At 32.9% G+C, this 18,163-nt stretch overlaps 1 protein-coding gene across 1 annotated transcript in view; it reads right to left on the bottom strand.

Moving 5' to 3' along the window:
• Positions 1-202: 202 nt before the first annotated feature.
• LOC113391314 (tectonin beta-propeller repeat-containing protein-like) overlaps positions 203-18,163 on the bottom strand; it is a 38,982-nt gene continuing 21,021 nt past the window's right edge. The window contains 10 exon segments of the mRNA XM_026627258.1: positions 203-259; positions 2,129-2,183; positions 2,796-2,944; positions 3,332-3,526; positions 3,626-3,761; positions 5,661-5,753; positions 5,816-5,954; positions 6,148-6,278; positions 8,373-8,575; positions 8,640-8,811. Coding sequence (XP_026483043.1) covers positions 2,145-2,183; positions 2,796-2,944; positions 3,332-3,526; positions 3,626-3,761; positions 5,661-5,753; positions 5,816-5,954; positions 6,148-6,278; positions 8,373-8,575; positions 8,640-8,811 — 1,257 coding nt within the window. The 3' untranslated portion in view covers positions 203-259; positions 2,129-2,144.

The raw sequence follows: 18,163 nt of genomic DNA, 5'->3' as shown, positions 1-18,163 counted from the left end.
GTACCACAAATACTAACTATGTATATAAACATACAAGTACAGTTTAAAATATATATATTATTATTATAAACAAAGAATTTACCTTGTACAAACATGACTTATTGTATATATTGGAATATTTATAATAAAATACAACTCAGTAAACACGATGTGATCTGAGCGGTGGTAGCAATCTGAAATCCACAAGCTTGTCTTCAGCGCTGTGACATATATGTGGAACCTACGTGGATTTTATATTGCCACTGCCGCTCGGCGATTACTAGGAATTCACAACATTGTATATAGTGTTTCAAAAGCTTAATTATAAATTTGAAGTCTTACCAAATTATATTAAATGCTTTTTAAATGATTTTAAACTATCACGAGCCAAAAAAAACTAAAGTCTTAAAATACATATGCACTCGAAAACATTATTCATTACATAAATGACCAGCAATTGTAAACGAGGCACAAATTGTACTTTGTGCATATAAATATTATAATAAAAATATTGATGCTGATCAAGTAATTAAAATCTTAATTAATTATCAATAAAACATGTATCATCCATGAATTTGTGACTTAATTTGTTAATATTTATGGCATGCAAATAATTCAATTATAATTATATTGTAATTGAAATAGCTTAATGGAATTGTTTTCACAGTCAATAACTTATTATTAGTTTTAGACTTTGTTAAGATATAAAAGTATATACAGGGTGTCCCAGAACTTAACTTCAAGCAGAAACTGATAGTATTGACCCTAATTGTACTGAACAATTTTAGAAAAATGTAAGCTTTTAAGTACAATTAATACTAAAATTATATAATATATAATTACATTTTTTTAAAGGAAGGTCTTTTAAAGTCGACCGATTTCAAAAAAATTAAATTCATAGTTGAGCAAAAAAAATTTAATTCTTGAAAATTTGAGGTAATTGTGTTATTAATTTCCCGTAGGATAAGTAATAGTAATCGCAAAAAATCGAAAATAAAAATTTCTGCATTTCTTTACGTTTCAAAGGTTTCTGAACATTTTGGCATACATTAGAAAAAATGAATGTGTGTGTGTATGCATGCATGTTTGGATATAATTTTTCGTCCACGATTTCGGGCGCATGAATCAACCAATTTGAATAATTTAAAAAACATTCGATTCGGATTGATAAGGAGACGTGGTGATTAGTTTTTGAATAAGGCAGGTCCAGCCGTTTCAAAGATACGGAGCAAAAAGTGCCAAAAATAATAAAAAGTGCAAAAGCTTTTGAGATAAGGAAGCGCCCGATTTGAATGATTCCAAAACATTTTTTTTGTATTGACAAAATGAAGGATTGATTGCATTTTTGGAAAGGCAGGTCTAACGGTTTCGGAGATATAATAAAAAAAGTTAAAAAATATATCATTTGGGGATCAAAAATGATCATTAGACATATGCACATCAAATTATCAGATGTTTTATAGATTTTATTAATAAGTATAAATTTTGTTTTTATTGCTATGGGTTCCGTACCAATGTTTATCAATTAGACTGCGACACGGCACCTACGTGCTTTGATATCTCTTCTCATTTATGAAGTTTAAATGAGCAAAATTAATATAAGTTAAACACATTAACTAAATGATGGTCATAATTTCACTAAAGCTCTTTGAGCTTTCACTTTGAGTTGAACTTAAAAAAGCTCATGATTTCCAAACAACGCGAGATAATTTTTTTCCCTAAATTTTTTCAGGACAGTTATGGTCAAACGTTTCTGGTATGGGACAACCTGTATATTTGATTTATTCAACTAAAATATATTTAGATAATAATTCATAAAGCTATAATACTAATTTAATTCAATGGCAGCAGAAAAGTATTCAGTTTGTTGAGCACTCTATACATAAATTATATGTATATAAGACAATAAAAAAATTGTTTTTATATAAAATGGGCTGAATTAAAAAATGGTTTGGATTTATATAATTTTATAATAATTGTAATTAATAGAAAACAAACTGCCATAATAATCGACCAAGTATGAATAACCAGATTTCAAGGGATCAAATAAATTATATATATATATATATATATATATATATATACGAATAAAATACAAAAAATATAATCAAAATAATAAGATACAATTATATCTTACATGAAATATTACCCGTTTCTCCTTACTATTATTTGAGTCCTCTTGCGCACACATGCTGCCAATTTCCCTGAAAAATATCACATAAACTATAAATCTATGTACTTCACTCTTTTTCTATCTACCCCTACGTTTGTATATTTTTCTTTGTCTCCATTCTCTTTATATCTATCTCTATCTTTCCCTATCTATCAATTTTCTTTTGCTCTCTATATCCCTTCTATATATCTCTATTTCTTTCTCTTTCCAATTTACCCCCTCTTCTCCGCCTATTTATATCTCTTTCTATCACCTATTCTCTATCATCCTTTTTCTCTCCATCTATATCTATGTCTTGCTCTTTCTTTTCTCTATATTTCCCATATATCGATCTATTTATCACTATCTCTCTCTCTCTCTCTCTCTCTTGCACACTGGATATGTTTTTTTTATTCTAGTAAAGGTTATAATTCCGTCAAAAAAAAAAAAAAACTTTCGTCACTTGTACGAATTTAAACAAGCATCTTTTTAAATTTTATTATATAATCTTATAAAAACAAACAAATAGTTCACTAGAAATCAATTTCTTCATAAAAATATAAATAAATTGTTTTCTGGTTCAAATTCCTAATTTGAAAATGTTCCCAGTTTTGCTCCTACTACGCTGAGGACCTATTACATATACTATTTTTATAATACTTACAGCAGCTCCTACATTCCATCCGGTCCCTGCAGGATTCTCTATGGAGACTCCAACTCGTCTGCAGAGCACCCCAGCACCTATGACACCCCACACGTCGTGCTCAGCTCCCACACTGACACTACGGAATCCTACTGGAGTTGCACCATTGTCTAAAAACAAAAAAATTAAATTATCTCATTAATTCATATTGTAAAATTTTATACATTAATCACAACATTTTTAATCACATTAAGGCAGTTAAGGCAAGTTGAATGAATTTCCCGATAATTCAATAAAAAATCAATAAATTAACCCTCTGCACTCGGATGCAGCCGCTTTCGCGAGTAGAAAGGGTTAATTTATGAAGGATTTATAAGTTATAAGTATATCAAGTTGATGAACAGTTTACATATTATAAGAAACTATTGCAGATTATTTGATTTGGACAAATTTTGCACAAATTTTGGTTGTAAAACAAATTTTCAAATGATTTACTAAGGAACGATCCGACCGTTCTTTGTCAGAAACCAAGCGATTTCCAAATAATATAATTCCACCTTTGGAGTTATCTTCCAACTCATGCACAGACACTGATCTCCATTCATTCCCTGCTTGATTTTGATATCTACTGATTCCATAACGAACAAAAAGTCCACCCCGAGCATCCAAAGCCCAAATACACCATGGAGCTCCTGCACTTAAGGATTTGACATGAGATCCCTTTGGGGGTTCTAGTGCTTGCCAAGTACTGCCTATAAATGATAATTAATTGATAACCACATTTATCATTAGTATTATATTTATTTTCAAGAGCTAGTTTTATCATCAAGTATTAGTTTCATCTTTTTCACCTAAAGGATTTATTGTGTCAGCACCCTGTCTTCGATAAACACATCCATCAGTACCAGCAGCCCATACGGCTAATTTGGTGTCACAAGTAATGGCGCAGAGTGGCTGCTCGCTTACAACATGCTCCCACGAGGTACCCTGAAGAGGAAAATTTAATAAAATTGTAATTTTGCGCGTGGAAGAAGTGAAACTTTGTAAAACGTGAATGAAAATAGACAAGGCTAGGAATAAATATTTGGATATTGTTGTTTCTTTAAAAAAAAAAACAATAAAAAATTAAAAATGCTCGTGTAGCGTCGTACACGTAAATGGAACATTTGTTGAAAAATGAAAAATAGATATTCAGTGAGAAGATGTAAAGAGAAAGAGCTCTAGATTCCCTAGATATTCAGAGAAAGTGAAAAAGAGCGAGAAAGGTAGATAAATGGATAAAGAATAGAGACGGAAAAAGAGAGACGGAAGTAGAGAAAAAAGTGACGAAAATAGAGAAAAAAGAGACGGAAATAGAGAAAAAGAGAGACGGAAATAAAGAAAAAGAGACACGGAAATAGAGAAAAAGAGACACGGAAATAGAGAAAAAGAGACACGAAAATAGTAAAAAATAGGGACGGAGGTAGAGAAAATAATAAAACAGAAATAAATACATAGACAGAGAGAAAAATAGAGAAAGAGAAAGGAAAGGATAGAGATAAATAGATAGATGCGGAGGTATAGAAAAAGAGAGATGGATACGGAAATAGAGAAAAAGGGAGAGGAGATAGAAATATTTACGACATACAGATACATAGAAAAAAAGAGATAAAAAGGCAAGGTAGATAAATTAAAATAAAGGGAGAAAGATAAATATATAAAAAGATATAAGAATTGATAACTAGCCAGAAATGAAGATAGCGAATAATTAAAGATATAAATAGATAAATGAATGAAGTGAAAAAAGGTAGATAGATGAATGAGAGAAAGACTTAAAAAAAATAATATTGTCATTACAAAATTGCAGAATAAAAATTATTATTATCACAATATTCAAAAATATAAGTTAAAGTTATATTTGAAAAGGAAGAAGAAAATAAAGTGGCGTTGAAAAAATATAAAAACTTGCAAAAAAGATATTAACAACAAAGTTAGATAAGAACATAAATTTATTATTATCAAAAATAAATAAAAAAGAACTCACACTCTACTGGAATTGTGTATTATTCTTTCTACTTCCCAAGAGCGTTAAACGTTTAATGCAACCTTGTTGCAAATCCCTTTAAGAGTTTCACTCAAATAGGTTCAATGCATAAATAAAACTAGTGGTGTATGGCATCGTGCCTTGAGTTAAATTGCTGGAACTTCCCGTATCAAATTACAATTTTGAAAATCTGAATTAATTTCGATATTAAAAATTTTTTTTTGTGAATTAAAAAAAAATTGCAATGAAAATCTTTTGCTCCGTATCTCTGTAAAGGCTGAACCTGCCTTTGCCAAAAACTAATCAGCACATCTCCCTATCAATAGGAATCGAATGTTTTTTGAACCATTCAAATCTGTTGATCCGTGCGCCCGAAAACGTGGACTAAAAAATGCATACACACAAAACACACACGCACACACACATCAATATTTTCTGAGGTAAGCCAAAATGTTCAGAAACCTTTGAAACGCGAAGAAATGTAAAAAACTTCATTTTCGATTATATGCCCATTACTTTAATCTACAGGAAGTTTAATAATATTGCAATTATAAAATTGTAAAATACAAAAAACAATATTATCTTATGTACAAAAATGGAAGTTAAAGTTATACTTGAAAATAAAGAAAAAAATAAAGTGGCAAGTGTGAAAACGTGCAGATAACATATTTAACAACGCTAGAACGTTCAACGTTTAATGCAAACTTGTTGCAAATCACATTAGAAGTTTCACTTCAACTAGGTTCAATACATAAATAAAATAAATCACAGATTAAACAGAAAAATATATGACGAAAACAGTTTGATTAAATTTTAAATAAAAACTTTAAAAAGCTTTAAAACAATATCAATATTTCAATTACCCCTGGGGTGCTCCTAGTGACCCCTCTCCTGTACAAAGCATGACCATTTGCGGACACAGCCCAGATGTGTATCGAGTCATCCTTTTTATTAACCTGGAGCAAAACAAAAAATTGTAACATCAAATTCAATACAATCATAACTTTCTGGTACTCACTCTGATTGTTACGTCTAACACTTTGACTTCACCACTTCCACCGAGCTCCCTCCAGGGGCCACTTGCAGATACAAGTCTTGCTCTTCTACACCACCTTCTACGTCTTACACAGTCAGCAAAGGATTTTTGAGGATGATACCTAGAGGAAAATATAATTATTAAAATAAAATCATATGTTTGTTAATTACAAATTTATTTTCTTATTGATAAACTTTCTTAATGCTAATTTACAATTTTTGTTAGAGAATACTGGATAGAGAATAGAGACGGAAATAGACAAATAGAGAGACGGAAACAGGGAAAAATTAAGCCAGAAATATTTCCTTTATTACCTCCTGGCTGGAAAATCAGGAGCGTAACGCCATCCTGCAGAATCTACGCCTCCTCCACCAGATGTTAGCATTTCAAGAGTTGTCCCGTCAGAGCAACCACTCCATTGATGGTCCACGAGCCAATCTGACACCTTGATAAGAAATTGATTAGTACCTAAAGTGTAATGTAAACTTAAGCTGAAAGAGCAAAAAAAAGTAATAAGTCAATTCGCTTCAAGGAAACAGTCACGTTTGTGATTTAAAACAGAAAGAATTTGGCTTATCTCCAAATGTTTCGTGAATCCTCTCGATTACGCCTAATGGTCTTCATCAGCTTCTACCACAAATCCAGACTGAGTTTGTTCGTCAGCAAAGTTCCTTTTCTCAGAGTCCATGTATCTGATTCGCAGAGAGTATTTTGTATGCTTCTTCCTCAGTTTGAACGTCAGTAGTATTCTTTTTTCATAGTCCATGTCTCTACTCTGTAGAAAACCACGTTGAAAATGTAGCTTTTCGTCAACATTAGTGAGCCAGTAGTTTTTTGATTATTGTTTATGATTCTTGTCACATGTGAAGTTTATTTTATAGGTTTCTTGTCCAACTTTCTATTTAGGTTGCTCATCAGTAGAGTACCTTCTGTGAAAGTCTATATTTCCGATTCGCAGAGATTTATTGTAACAATTTAAAATGTTATAAGTTGGCTTTGACTTTGTTTTATTTCATTTTTTAACAAAACTTTAAACAATATTGATCTTTATCTATGGCGCTCCCTCAATCCCTTTCTCTAACTATATCTATTTAACTCTTTTTCTCTATCTATAATAGTAAATAATAAATGGTAGTCTGCCTGAAGGCAGGTCCACCACAGATAAATGATTTCCCTCCTCTTTTTTCTTGTATTTTCCTTTCCAAACTTCTGCTTCCATGCTTCATGATCCTGTGCTTTGGCTTTCAGTTCCCTGAATTTTCTCTTCTTGCGTAAGTCGTCAATCATCTGCATTCTTCCTCTTCCCATTGCTTTCAGTCCTTATACTTTACCTTCGACGACGTCGTGCAGGAAGCACTCTTTTTGCAGGACGGATCCGATTCAGTTTTCTTTTCTTTTCAGGACTGTGCTCAGTGGAGTCCTTTCTTCGCCCACTCTTCTCAGGACTTCTTCATTCGTAATGTCCACTTTATCTCCTCCACACTCATTTCAAAACTCACCAAGTAGTTCTTGACGTCCGTTTTTAGAGTCCATGTTTCTGATCCATACAGAGCTACGCTCCAGACATAGCACTTTATTAATCTCTTCCGCAAGTCGAGACTCAGTTTGTTCGTCAGTAGCGTTCTCTTCTTCGCGAATGCCGCCTTGGCGCTTGCAATTCTTGTTCTGATCTCTCTGGTGCAGTATCTGTCTCTGGTCAGGATGCTTTCAAGGTATTTGAAATGATTCACGACATCCTATTCTAGATTTCCTACCGCTATCCTCAGGAGCTCATCTTGTTTCGTGATTCTCCTCACTTTCGACTTGTCGACGTTGATTTCCATTCCGTAACTTCCACCCACTTCGACGATTCTGCTCATCATGTTTTGTAGACATCATATTTTGAGTCTGTTCGGTTTGGTTTTTCGATATCATCACTAGATCATCAGCGGACTTTATTTTTCTTCCTCCAATCAAAAAAACTCCAGTGTCTTCGAGTGCCTCGTTGACGTATTTATCTATATATTTATCTATGTATCTCTATCCATATTATATCTCTTTAGCTATCTCTATCTATCTATCGCCAACTCTATGTCTATTTCAATGTATCTATCCCCATCTATTACCATCTATTGTTTCCAAGTCTTTCTTCCCTCTTTCATTCTACCTTTTTCTCTCTCTTTTTTACTTTTTATTGTTTTTTAAGATATAACACGAGTTCACTAAAAACCAATTTCTATTCCTATTCCTACCCCTTCCTACTTTTATTAACACAAACGCACTGAGGTACCCGAAGCATTATATTTTATACCAGATAAGTTATTTGGTGATTCTCAAAGTGGTTCATGTGAATCCCCAGGAATCCATGACAACTTTCAAAGGGCCCACGTCAACAAACAGGAATTATAAAGATCCATCACAAAAAATTGATATCGGTTAAATAAAGAGTCCATGGCACAGGTAAAAGGGGTCCAAGACACAAACCACTTTGACAACCAATAAAATAACTTAACCATAACATTAACTATTAAAAAAAGTTCAATAATCTATTATTACTGACCCATTGCCATCGGACAGATGGTAATCTGGTATGCTCCTTCGATCGTTTTAACTTTCCGGTAACATCACTCCACATATATCTATCAGTAGGTAACCCCTTTGCTGTAAATCCACTGAGAGGATTCCACCTTTGGTTCTCGTACACAAAATAAGTCTGAGTATCAGACATGGGGTTGATGGCACCACCTGTGCCAGGCTCGAGACCTGGAAGAGGGATAAATCAGTTTAATAACTGATCTGGTTTATTGATTGTTTATGATAGGAATACCTTTAAGAAAATGTCCACCCCATCCACCAGTGTAAATCCAGGGTGTTCGATCGTATGCCACTCCCCAAGCTAAAGGTGGTCCTGTTGCATCTTTGGGTCCTGGGGCAGCCTCTACACGCCTCAGGTGACCACCCATTTGACGACAGAACATTTCTTGCATTGGGACGATTATCTGGAGGGAGATTAAAGAGACGATTATAAAAGTTGATGCTCATCATTAACTTCTTGAAGGATAAGTTTATGTTTTTGCCAGAAAATTCGATTTGCTAATTTTGTTTTCTCGACGTGCCTTCAAGACAAATGTCCGAACCGTTTTTTCATTATTAGCAGATAAGTGCAATACCATTTACTTTTATGATGCTCCCTCTATCACATTCTTTATCTTCAATCCAAATCTTTTTATCTCTCTATTTATCTAGTTATCTATCTAAATAGCTCTATCTTTTTTCTGAAAATATTTTCAAAATTCAAGAACTTTTTGAAAGATTTTAGTTCAGAATCGCGCTGATTAGATTTCGGTAAAGACCTACCAGGTCATTTCTAGAAAATTTCATTTCAAATTGCACATTGCCAAATTTCATGACCTTACCGAATCCTAAAATATTATAGGCCAAAAAAGTAGATTAGCTACAAAAAAATCATTAGCATAGTTTAAATATAGACCACGTATGTTCTGAACAGAACTACTTTTGTTTTGAATTTAAAAAAATTAACCCTTTTCCACTCACAAATTGCGAGACTCATATGTATTTTGCCGTCGGAGCGACGGCATCCGACTGGAAAGGGTTAAAATTCAAAAATGACGTTCGAATTGTATATTTTGTATCTAACTTTTGTAAAATTACAACATTTTTTTTTATATTGCAAAATTTTATAAGCAAAATGTTTTTTGAATCATTCGAATCGGATACTCCACCTTCTCTAAAAATGTCATTTCACCACTTTTTGCTCCATATCTACGAGACCTGCCTTTGCGAAAAAATAACCAGCACATTTTCCCATCAATACGAATCGAATGTTTTTTGAATCATTCAAATCGGTTGATCTCTTAAAAACCGTCATTTTTTGCACTAAATCTCTGAAGCTGCTAAATCAGCCTTTGTCAAAAACTAATCAACACGTCTCCCCATCGAATCGAATGTTTTTTGAAATCCGTGCGTCCGAAATCGTCGACAAAGAATTGTAGATACACAAAACATACACACATACATCCACTTTTTCTAAGATATGTCAAAATGTTCAGAAACCACTGAAACGTGAAGATATGCAAAAATTATCATTTGCAATTTTTGAACAATTACCATATAACTTACCCCATTACTCTACGGCATCCCTACGAGAAGTTAGACATAGATAAGGAGGCGTCCATTAATCACGTGATCGATTTTTTAAGGATTTTTGGACACTCCCTCCCCTTTGGTAATACACGGTGATTCTCAAAATTACCCCATCTCCCTCATCAAACATTACGTGTGTTTTTAGTTACGAGATAATATTGTAAAATTTTTGTATTATTTTTGTAAATGTTTGAAAGATATTCAGGTAAAACATACATACACGTAATATTTTACTATACCCTTACCTTCCCCACGTGATATTTTGTAATTTGTTGTCAAACCACCGCTCTCCCTAAAATCTCTTGCTTGTTAACTTCCCGAAGGAGAAGTTTATGTTTTCATCAAAAAATCCGATTCGCTAATTTTATGTTTTCTCGACGTTTCAAGCCATTCTGAATCGAATGAGACCAAATTTGGAAAAAGTATGTGTGTGTGCGTGTATGTGAACAGAATTTTTGCCGTAAATCGACATTTTCTCAGAAACGGCTGAACCGATTTCAAAAATTTAAAAGGCATTCGATTATCGTTTGCGCTACGATCGGCCGAACCGTTTCTTTATAAATCGCAGAAAAGTAAAAAAAAATTCGTCTACGTTTTAGCCCGCAATTCTGAATCGATTTTGAAAATTCAAAAACCGATCGAAAGATATTGATTGGGAATCGTGCTGATTAGTTTTTGGTAGAGATCGGCCGGGCCGTTTTCTTGTAATAAAGTTTAAAAAAAAAAATTCGACGATTTTTATGATTATTTTTTTGGCGGTAGATACCATAGTCTTCTAGATCATTATAAAATATTACGGCCCTACGACAACTCGTTAAGCTTTAAAAATTCGTCAAATTTTTGCAAAAATTAGTATGGTCTTTTTGGCATTTGTCAAAATTAGAACTTTCATCGACGTTTGCTCAAAAACGCCTGAACCGATTTCAAACATTTAATAACCATTTGATGTATCTCGATGAGGATTATCGTTTCTCAGTTTTGTGCGACGATCGGCCTAACCGTTTCTTTGTAATTTAAAAAAAAGTCTTAAATTTTCGTCCACATTTAAGCTCAAACTACCGAACCGATTTTATAAAACCAAAAACTGTTGGAAAGATATTAGTTGGGAATGATACTGATTAGTTTTATGTGAAATACCGAGCCGTTTTCTTGTAATTAACTGTTGGAAAAAAATTTAAGCCGATTTTTATGGAACTTGTTTTGGCGATAATATCATGGTCTTATAGAACTCATTGAAATATTACGGCCTTACGACAAGTAGTTTAAATTTTAAAAATTTGAGTTTGAGAAAATGAGTAGTTTTTTTTTTTACGTTTGTTAAAATTAAAATTAGACGATTTACTTGGTATAACGATAGAGTTCTTGGTTTTAATGAACATACTGGGCCATTAAAGTCCAATGGAAACTGGTTCAATTATAATAATTGTTGATTTTTGAAAATTTGCTTTTAGAAAATACTCCGAGTCAAAGCGTTCGTTCGTGTTCAATTATGTGTAATAAATCCACTCGGAATGCTTTTAATCACTCATAAATTAATTTATTTTTTATTGATTAAGTCGATTATTCACACATATCGGGAAGTTCATGTAACTTGCCTCAAGGCTAAATACCAAATCAACTAGTTTTTTTTTATTGATTAAGTCGATTATTTACATATATCGGAAAGTTCATATAACTTGCCTCAAGGCAAAATACCAATACCAACTAGTTTATCTATGCCTCACGTGATTAATGGAGCCCCCTAATTGTTATGAATCTAAAAAGATGCTAAGTGTTTCGTCTTTACAAGAACATACACTATCTCTATGCTTCCACGGTAACCTCAAATGTCAAACCACTAATGTTTTTATTTCCAATAATTAATATAAAAATAGTTAAATTCATTATAACATTTAAGAATAGCATTGATTAATACGTAATAGTAAATATTTTAGGGGAGCTATTTGAATTAATATTTGTTGAATGTAAGCATTGCAAATATCTCGAAATGTCTGAAGCAACAAGTGATTCTACCAATGATCTTAAAATTAAAACTGAACCACTAGAATTTTCCATCGAAGACGTTAAATGCGAAATTAAAGATGAATTTGATGATATCAATGGTATTGTTAAGTCTGAATCATATTCTGAAGATGATGATATTGATGACATTGTTATGACTGAATCATGTTCTGAAGGTGATGATATCGATGACATTGTTAAGACTGAATCATGTTCTGAAGATGATGATACATGTTTAGAAAGATTCATGAATTCCGATGTAACAATTGAGGAAGAAGTCAAACAGGAATTAATTGAGGAACCTGCTTATGGGGAAAAACCTCTTGCATGCAAAATCTGTAACAAAATATTCACAACAAAATATCTATTAGATCAGCATGAATGTGATAATACCATAAAAGAAACTTCAAAGTCTAATGAATCTGATAAACAAAAGCAAAGTAGCCACAGTCATGCTGGTAAGCGTTCTCACAAATGTGGAATATGCAATAAGGCATTCACAACACCGAGTAGTATGAAAAAGCATATGCTTATTCACACAGGGGAACATCCATATAAATGTGAAAAATGTGACAAGACATTCAGACAATTGAGGAGTTATAAGGTACACATGCTTAATCATTCTGAAGATCGACCTTACAAATGTGAGGTTTGTTATAAAACATTTACAAATGTGCACACTTTGAATCAGCATGCATTAAATCATACCAGAAAACATCTTTGTGAAACATGTGATAAAACATTTGCACGATTGAACGAATTCAAAATACATATGCGCATTCATTCTGGAGAACGTTCTTTCATATGTAAAACGTGTAACAAAGGGTTTCATTCATCAAAGGTTTTAAAACAACATATGCAAATTCATACTGGAGAAAAGCCCCATAAATGTGAAAAATGCAATAAGGCATTCACACGACTGGCTGATTTGAAATCTCATATTCTTATTCATACAGGAGAACTTCCTTACAAATGTGCAACATGTAACAAAGGGTGTCGATCATCAAAAAAGTTAGAAGAACATATGCAAACTCATACTAGAGAAATATCCTATAAATGTGATATATGTAATAAGACATTCAAAAAATTAGGTTATCTACAAATTCACATGGCTATTCATTCCGAAGACTGTTATAAATGTGAGGTATGCAATAAAGCATTTCCATCATCATGTAATTTAAAAAATCATATGCGGATTCATGCTAAAGAAAAACCCCATAAATGTGAGAAATGCAATAAGGCATTTCAAACTCTATTAATCTAAAAAATCACATGATTATTCATTTAGAAGAGCGTCTTTATGATTGTAAAATATGTAATAAAGTACTCCTTTCATCAAGTAATTTAAAAAGTCATATGCAAATTCATTCTGGAGAAAAGCCTCACGAATGCCAAATATGTAATAGAACTTTCACACAATTAGGTGGTTTGAAAACACACATGCACATTCATAGCAGAGCACGTTCGATAAATAAGCAGGATGAAAACTAATTTATGGGGCAATTCTGCCATAACAGAGCTCATAAAATAGCGTTGTCATGGCAATGGTTTTTTATGTTTGTTCTTGGTATTGAAAATAATGAAAATGTCTATCTATTTGCCGTGCGATCAGGCGTATTTTGCATATAAACGAGCAAGGGATAATCTTATGATACCTGAACCATTTAGAATTCCGTCATCATAACATTATTCCTTGCTTGTTTATTGTAAAATACGCCTTATCGCATGGCAAATAGATAAACATTTTCATAATTTTCAATACCAAGAACAATCATAAGAGAGCATTGCTATGACAACGCTATTTTATGAGCTCTGTTACGGCAGAATTGCCTCCTTAATTACTAAATGGCTATTACAAGATGGGGGTTACTGATAGAGTGAAAATTTAGGGTTGTGTGTACTTTCTAATTTCATAATTTATTATGAAAACAATTTGTTGAAAGAGGCATTCAGCCTTAGTTGAATGAACTTTTCGAAATGTGCTATAATTGACTTAATCAACCGAAATTTAGATTTATGGACCGATTCTGCCACATAATAGCCCAATGTAATGACAAAGTCATGCTACACTCCAACTTTCATACATTATGCTACCGAATTATACTAAAAACTGTCAAAATGTCATGTATTTGCTGTGCATTCAGGCATTTTACACATAAACTGCAACATCACTCGTATGTTATAAAGCTGGGTCAGAAAGACCATGTTGACTAGCACCGTTTTTTTGACATTTGTGCGGTTTCTAGGTCAGGTTTTCTATCTGACAGCCTGAGCAATATGTCTGACTGCATAGAAACCACATGGCTTTTGACAATATTTAGAACTATTTTGTTTAGAAAGTTCTACATAACATAGCCTTCCCATAAAATTGGTCTGTTATGCGGCAGAATCGGTCCCTTAGATATTTAGATGAAATTAAAAAAAAAAAAAATAAACTGTATTTTTTCAAAAATAAAGTAATTATATGTCCTGAAATTGAAGTTTATTATTCCAAATTTAAATAAATTGACAATGTATGACGCATCACATCACAAAAGCAACTTTTGATAAATATTTTAACTATACTATTTTTTCAAATTTTGATGATTTTTTTAACTTGTTTTTAGGACCATGATATCTACCAAATCAAAAAGTTTCATCGTATTTTTAACTTCCTGTAAGGTCCGCATTTTTTCGTCCACGTTTTCGGGCCCACGGATCAACTGATTTGAATGATTCAAAAAACATTCGATTCCTATTGATAGGGAGATGTGCTGGTTACTTTTTGGCAAAGGCTGTCTAGCCGTTACGAAGATATGGAGCAAAGATTGCAAAAAATACAAATCGAGTTTTTGAGAGAACGGAGTATCTGATTTGAATGATCTGAAAAACATTCAATTTGTAATGATTCTCTCAAAACTTGATTTCTATTTTCTGCACTCTTTGCTCTTTATCTCCGTAACTGCTGGTCCTGCCTTTGCCAAAAAACTAATCAGCACAGCTCCCTATCAATAGGAATCGAATGTTTTTTGAACCATTCAAATCGGTTGATCCATGCGCCCGAAAACGTGACCGAAAAATTGTATCCATACATACATACATAAACACACACACATACATTCATTTTTTCTGAGGTTTAGAAACCTTCAAAACGTCGAGAAATGCAAAAATCTTCAATTTCGATTTTTGGACGATTACAATAACTTACCCTACGTGAAGTTAAAAAACGGATCACATGCACCCAGACATACTTTTTCCAATTCCGATTCAGAATGACATGAAACATCGAGAAAACAATATTGGTAAATCAACAGTTAATTACAAAAACAGGGGCCGATATTTATTAAAAACTAATTAGCACGATTCCCAAACAAACGGTTTTTAAATCTTTACGTTTCCAGAGTATGTGTGTGCGGATACAAATTTTCGTCGACGATTTCGGGAACACGATTCGACCGATTTCGATTATTCAAAAAACATTCGATTGCTGTTGATAAGTTAAGATGATAAGACGTGCTGATTAGTTTTTGGCATAAGCAGGTATAGCCTCTTCTTTTATCTATGGGTATAGCCGTTTCGAAGATACGGGGCAAAAAGTGCCACAAACGGTAACTCAGTTTTTAGGAGAACAGAGCGTCCGATTTTAATAATTCAAAAAACATTTTACTTGTATTGACAAGATAAAGAATTGATCAAATTTTCATGAAGGCTGGCATAGCGGTTTCGGAGATCTAGTGAAAAAAGTAAAAAAAATGCTATTTGACGGTCAAAAATGATCATTAGACATATGCACATCAAATTATCAGATATTTTAAAAAGATTTTCACAATAAGTATAAATTTTGTTTACATTCCTATCGGTTCCGTACCAATGTTTATCCGTGAGACGGCGACGCTTACGCGCTTCGATATTTCGTCTTTATGCAGTTAAACTTCAGAAAAATTTATACTTTCTCAAAAATCTAATTTTTTCAAAGTAAATTTATTTCAAAAATTTTAATTTAAAAAAAAAAAAAATTTGGTACGAGAAGTTCTAGCAAATTGCCTTAAGGTACGATGCCATTCACCACTAGTTTATCTATGATCGGCTCTTTAAATTTGCAAAAGTTTTGTCGTTTTCTTCTAACAGATAGAGCCATGATAGAGCATAGAGAGTTGTTATGAATTTAAAAAGATGATGAGTGTCTCGTCTTTATATAAACATAGTCTATGCTTTGACTTGAACTGACAACTGAAACGTCATGTTTACATAAAAGAGATAAGGATTGCATTTGCAAGAATTAATATAAAAGTAATTAAATAACTTATTATATTTCAGATCAAATAGATTAGTAAATATTACAGGGATTATTTAAGTTAATTTTTAATGAATATACGTAGTGAAAATATTTAAAAAATGTCTGAATTAACATGTGATACCAAAATTAAAATCGAACCACTTGAATTTTCCATCGAGGAGGTTGAACGCGAAATTGAAAATGAATTTGAAGGCTTTGATGGTATTGTTAAATCTGAACATTCTGGAGATGACGATACGTGTTTAGAAAAATTCATGAATTCCGATGTGAAAATTGAAGAAGAAATCAAAGAGGAGTTAATTGAGGAACCTGGTAAGAAATCTCTTTTATGCACAATATGCAATAAAATATTCACTACAAAATATCTTTTAGATCAGCACGTTTGTGATCAAACCATAGAACAACTTTCAAACTTCAGTGAAAATGGTAATCAAAAACAAAATAGGGGTGCACCTACTGGAGAAGGTTGTTACAAATGTGAAATATGTAACAAAGGCTTCAGTCATTCAAATAATTTAAAGCGGCATATGGTTACTCATTCTGAAGAGCGTCGTCACAAATGTGAAATTTGCGAAAAGGCATTCACAACATCAAGTAATATGAGAAAGCACATGCGTATTCATACAGGAGAACGTCGATACAAATGCGAAATTTGTGACAAGTCCTTTATCCATGCAGCCAGTATTAAAATACACATGAGTATTCATTCTGAAGATCGACCACACAAATGTGAAATATGCAATAAGACATTCAAACTTTTAAATAATTTAAATCAGCATATTTCTTCTCATACCGAAAACCATACTTATAGTTGCGAAACATGCAACAAAACATTTGGACATTTAGACAGGCTTAAGACACACATGCGCATGCATTCTGGAGAACGTCCTTTCGTATGTGAAACATGCAACAAAGGGTACCGTTCAGCAAGAAGTTTAAGACAACATATGCTTGTTCATACTGAAGAAAGGCCCTTTAATTGTGAGCAATGCGATAAGACATTCACCCGGCTCGCTGACATGAGAAACCACATGCTTATTCATACAAAAGAACATCCTTACAAATGTGAAATATGTAACAAAGGGTTCCGCTCATCAAAACCTTTAGAAGTTCATTTAGAAACACATGCCGGGGAAAAACCTTACAAATGTGAAATATGTAATAAAGCATTTAAAGAATCAAATAATCTACAAAGACACATGGTTATTCATTCTGAAGACTGTCCTTATAAATGTGATATTTGTAATAAAACATTCGGTATGAAAACTAATTTAATGTGCCACATGCGAACGCATTCTGGGGAAAAACCTTATATATGTGATATATGCGGTAAGGCATTTGCACAATCTGGTAATCTAAAAACTCACAAAGCCATTCATTCCGGAGAGCGTCGTCATGAATGTGAAATTTGTAGTAAAGCATTCCATTCCACAACTAATTTGAAGCATCATATGCGTACTCATACTGGGGAACGCCCCTATGAATGCGAAATATGCAATAAAACATTCTCACAAATTGGTAGTTTGAAAACGCACATGTTGATTCATTCGGAAGAGCGCCCACATGTTTGTGAAATATGTAATAAAGCTTTCACACAATTAGGTAGTTTGAAAACGCACATGATGATTCATTCGGAAGTGCATCCATATAGTTGTGAAATATGTGATGAAGGATTCACACAATTAAGTATTTTGAATGCACACATGATTATTCATTCGGAAGAACGCCCAAATAATGGTGAAATGTGTAATGAAGCATTTGATTCTTCAAATAATTCCAAACTTAAAACTGGGGAACATTCCTATGAATGCCAGATGTGCAATAAAACATTCACACAATCAAGTAGTTTGAATACACACATGATTATTCATTCGGAAAAGAGTCTGAATAATGGTGAAATGTGTAATGAA

This window comes from Ctenocephalides felis, unplaced genomic scaffold, assembly GCF_003426905.1.
Source record: "Ctenocephalides felis isolate EL2017-DRISC unplaced genomic scaffold, ASM342690v1 CF-g0.4_SCAFFOLD_00845, whole genome shotgun sequence".
NCBI lineage: Eukaryota > Metazoa > Arthropoda > Insecta > Siphonaptera > Pulicidae > Ctenocephalides > Ctenocephalides felis.
This window is presented reverse-complemented; position numbering and strand designations above follow the sequence as displayed.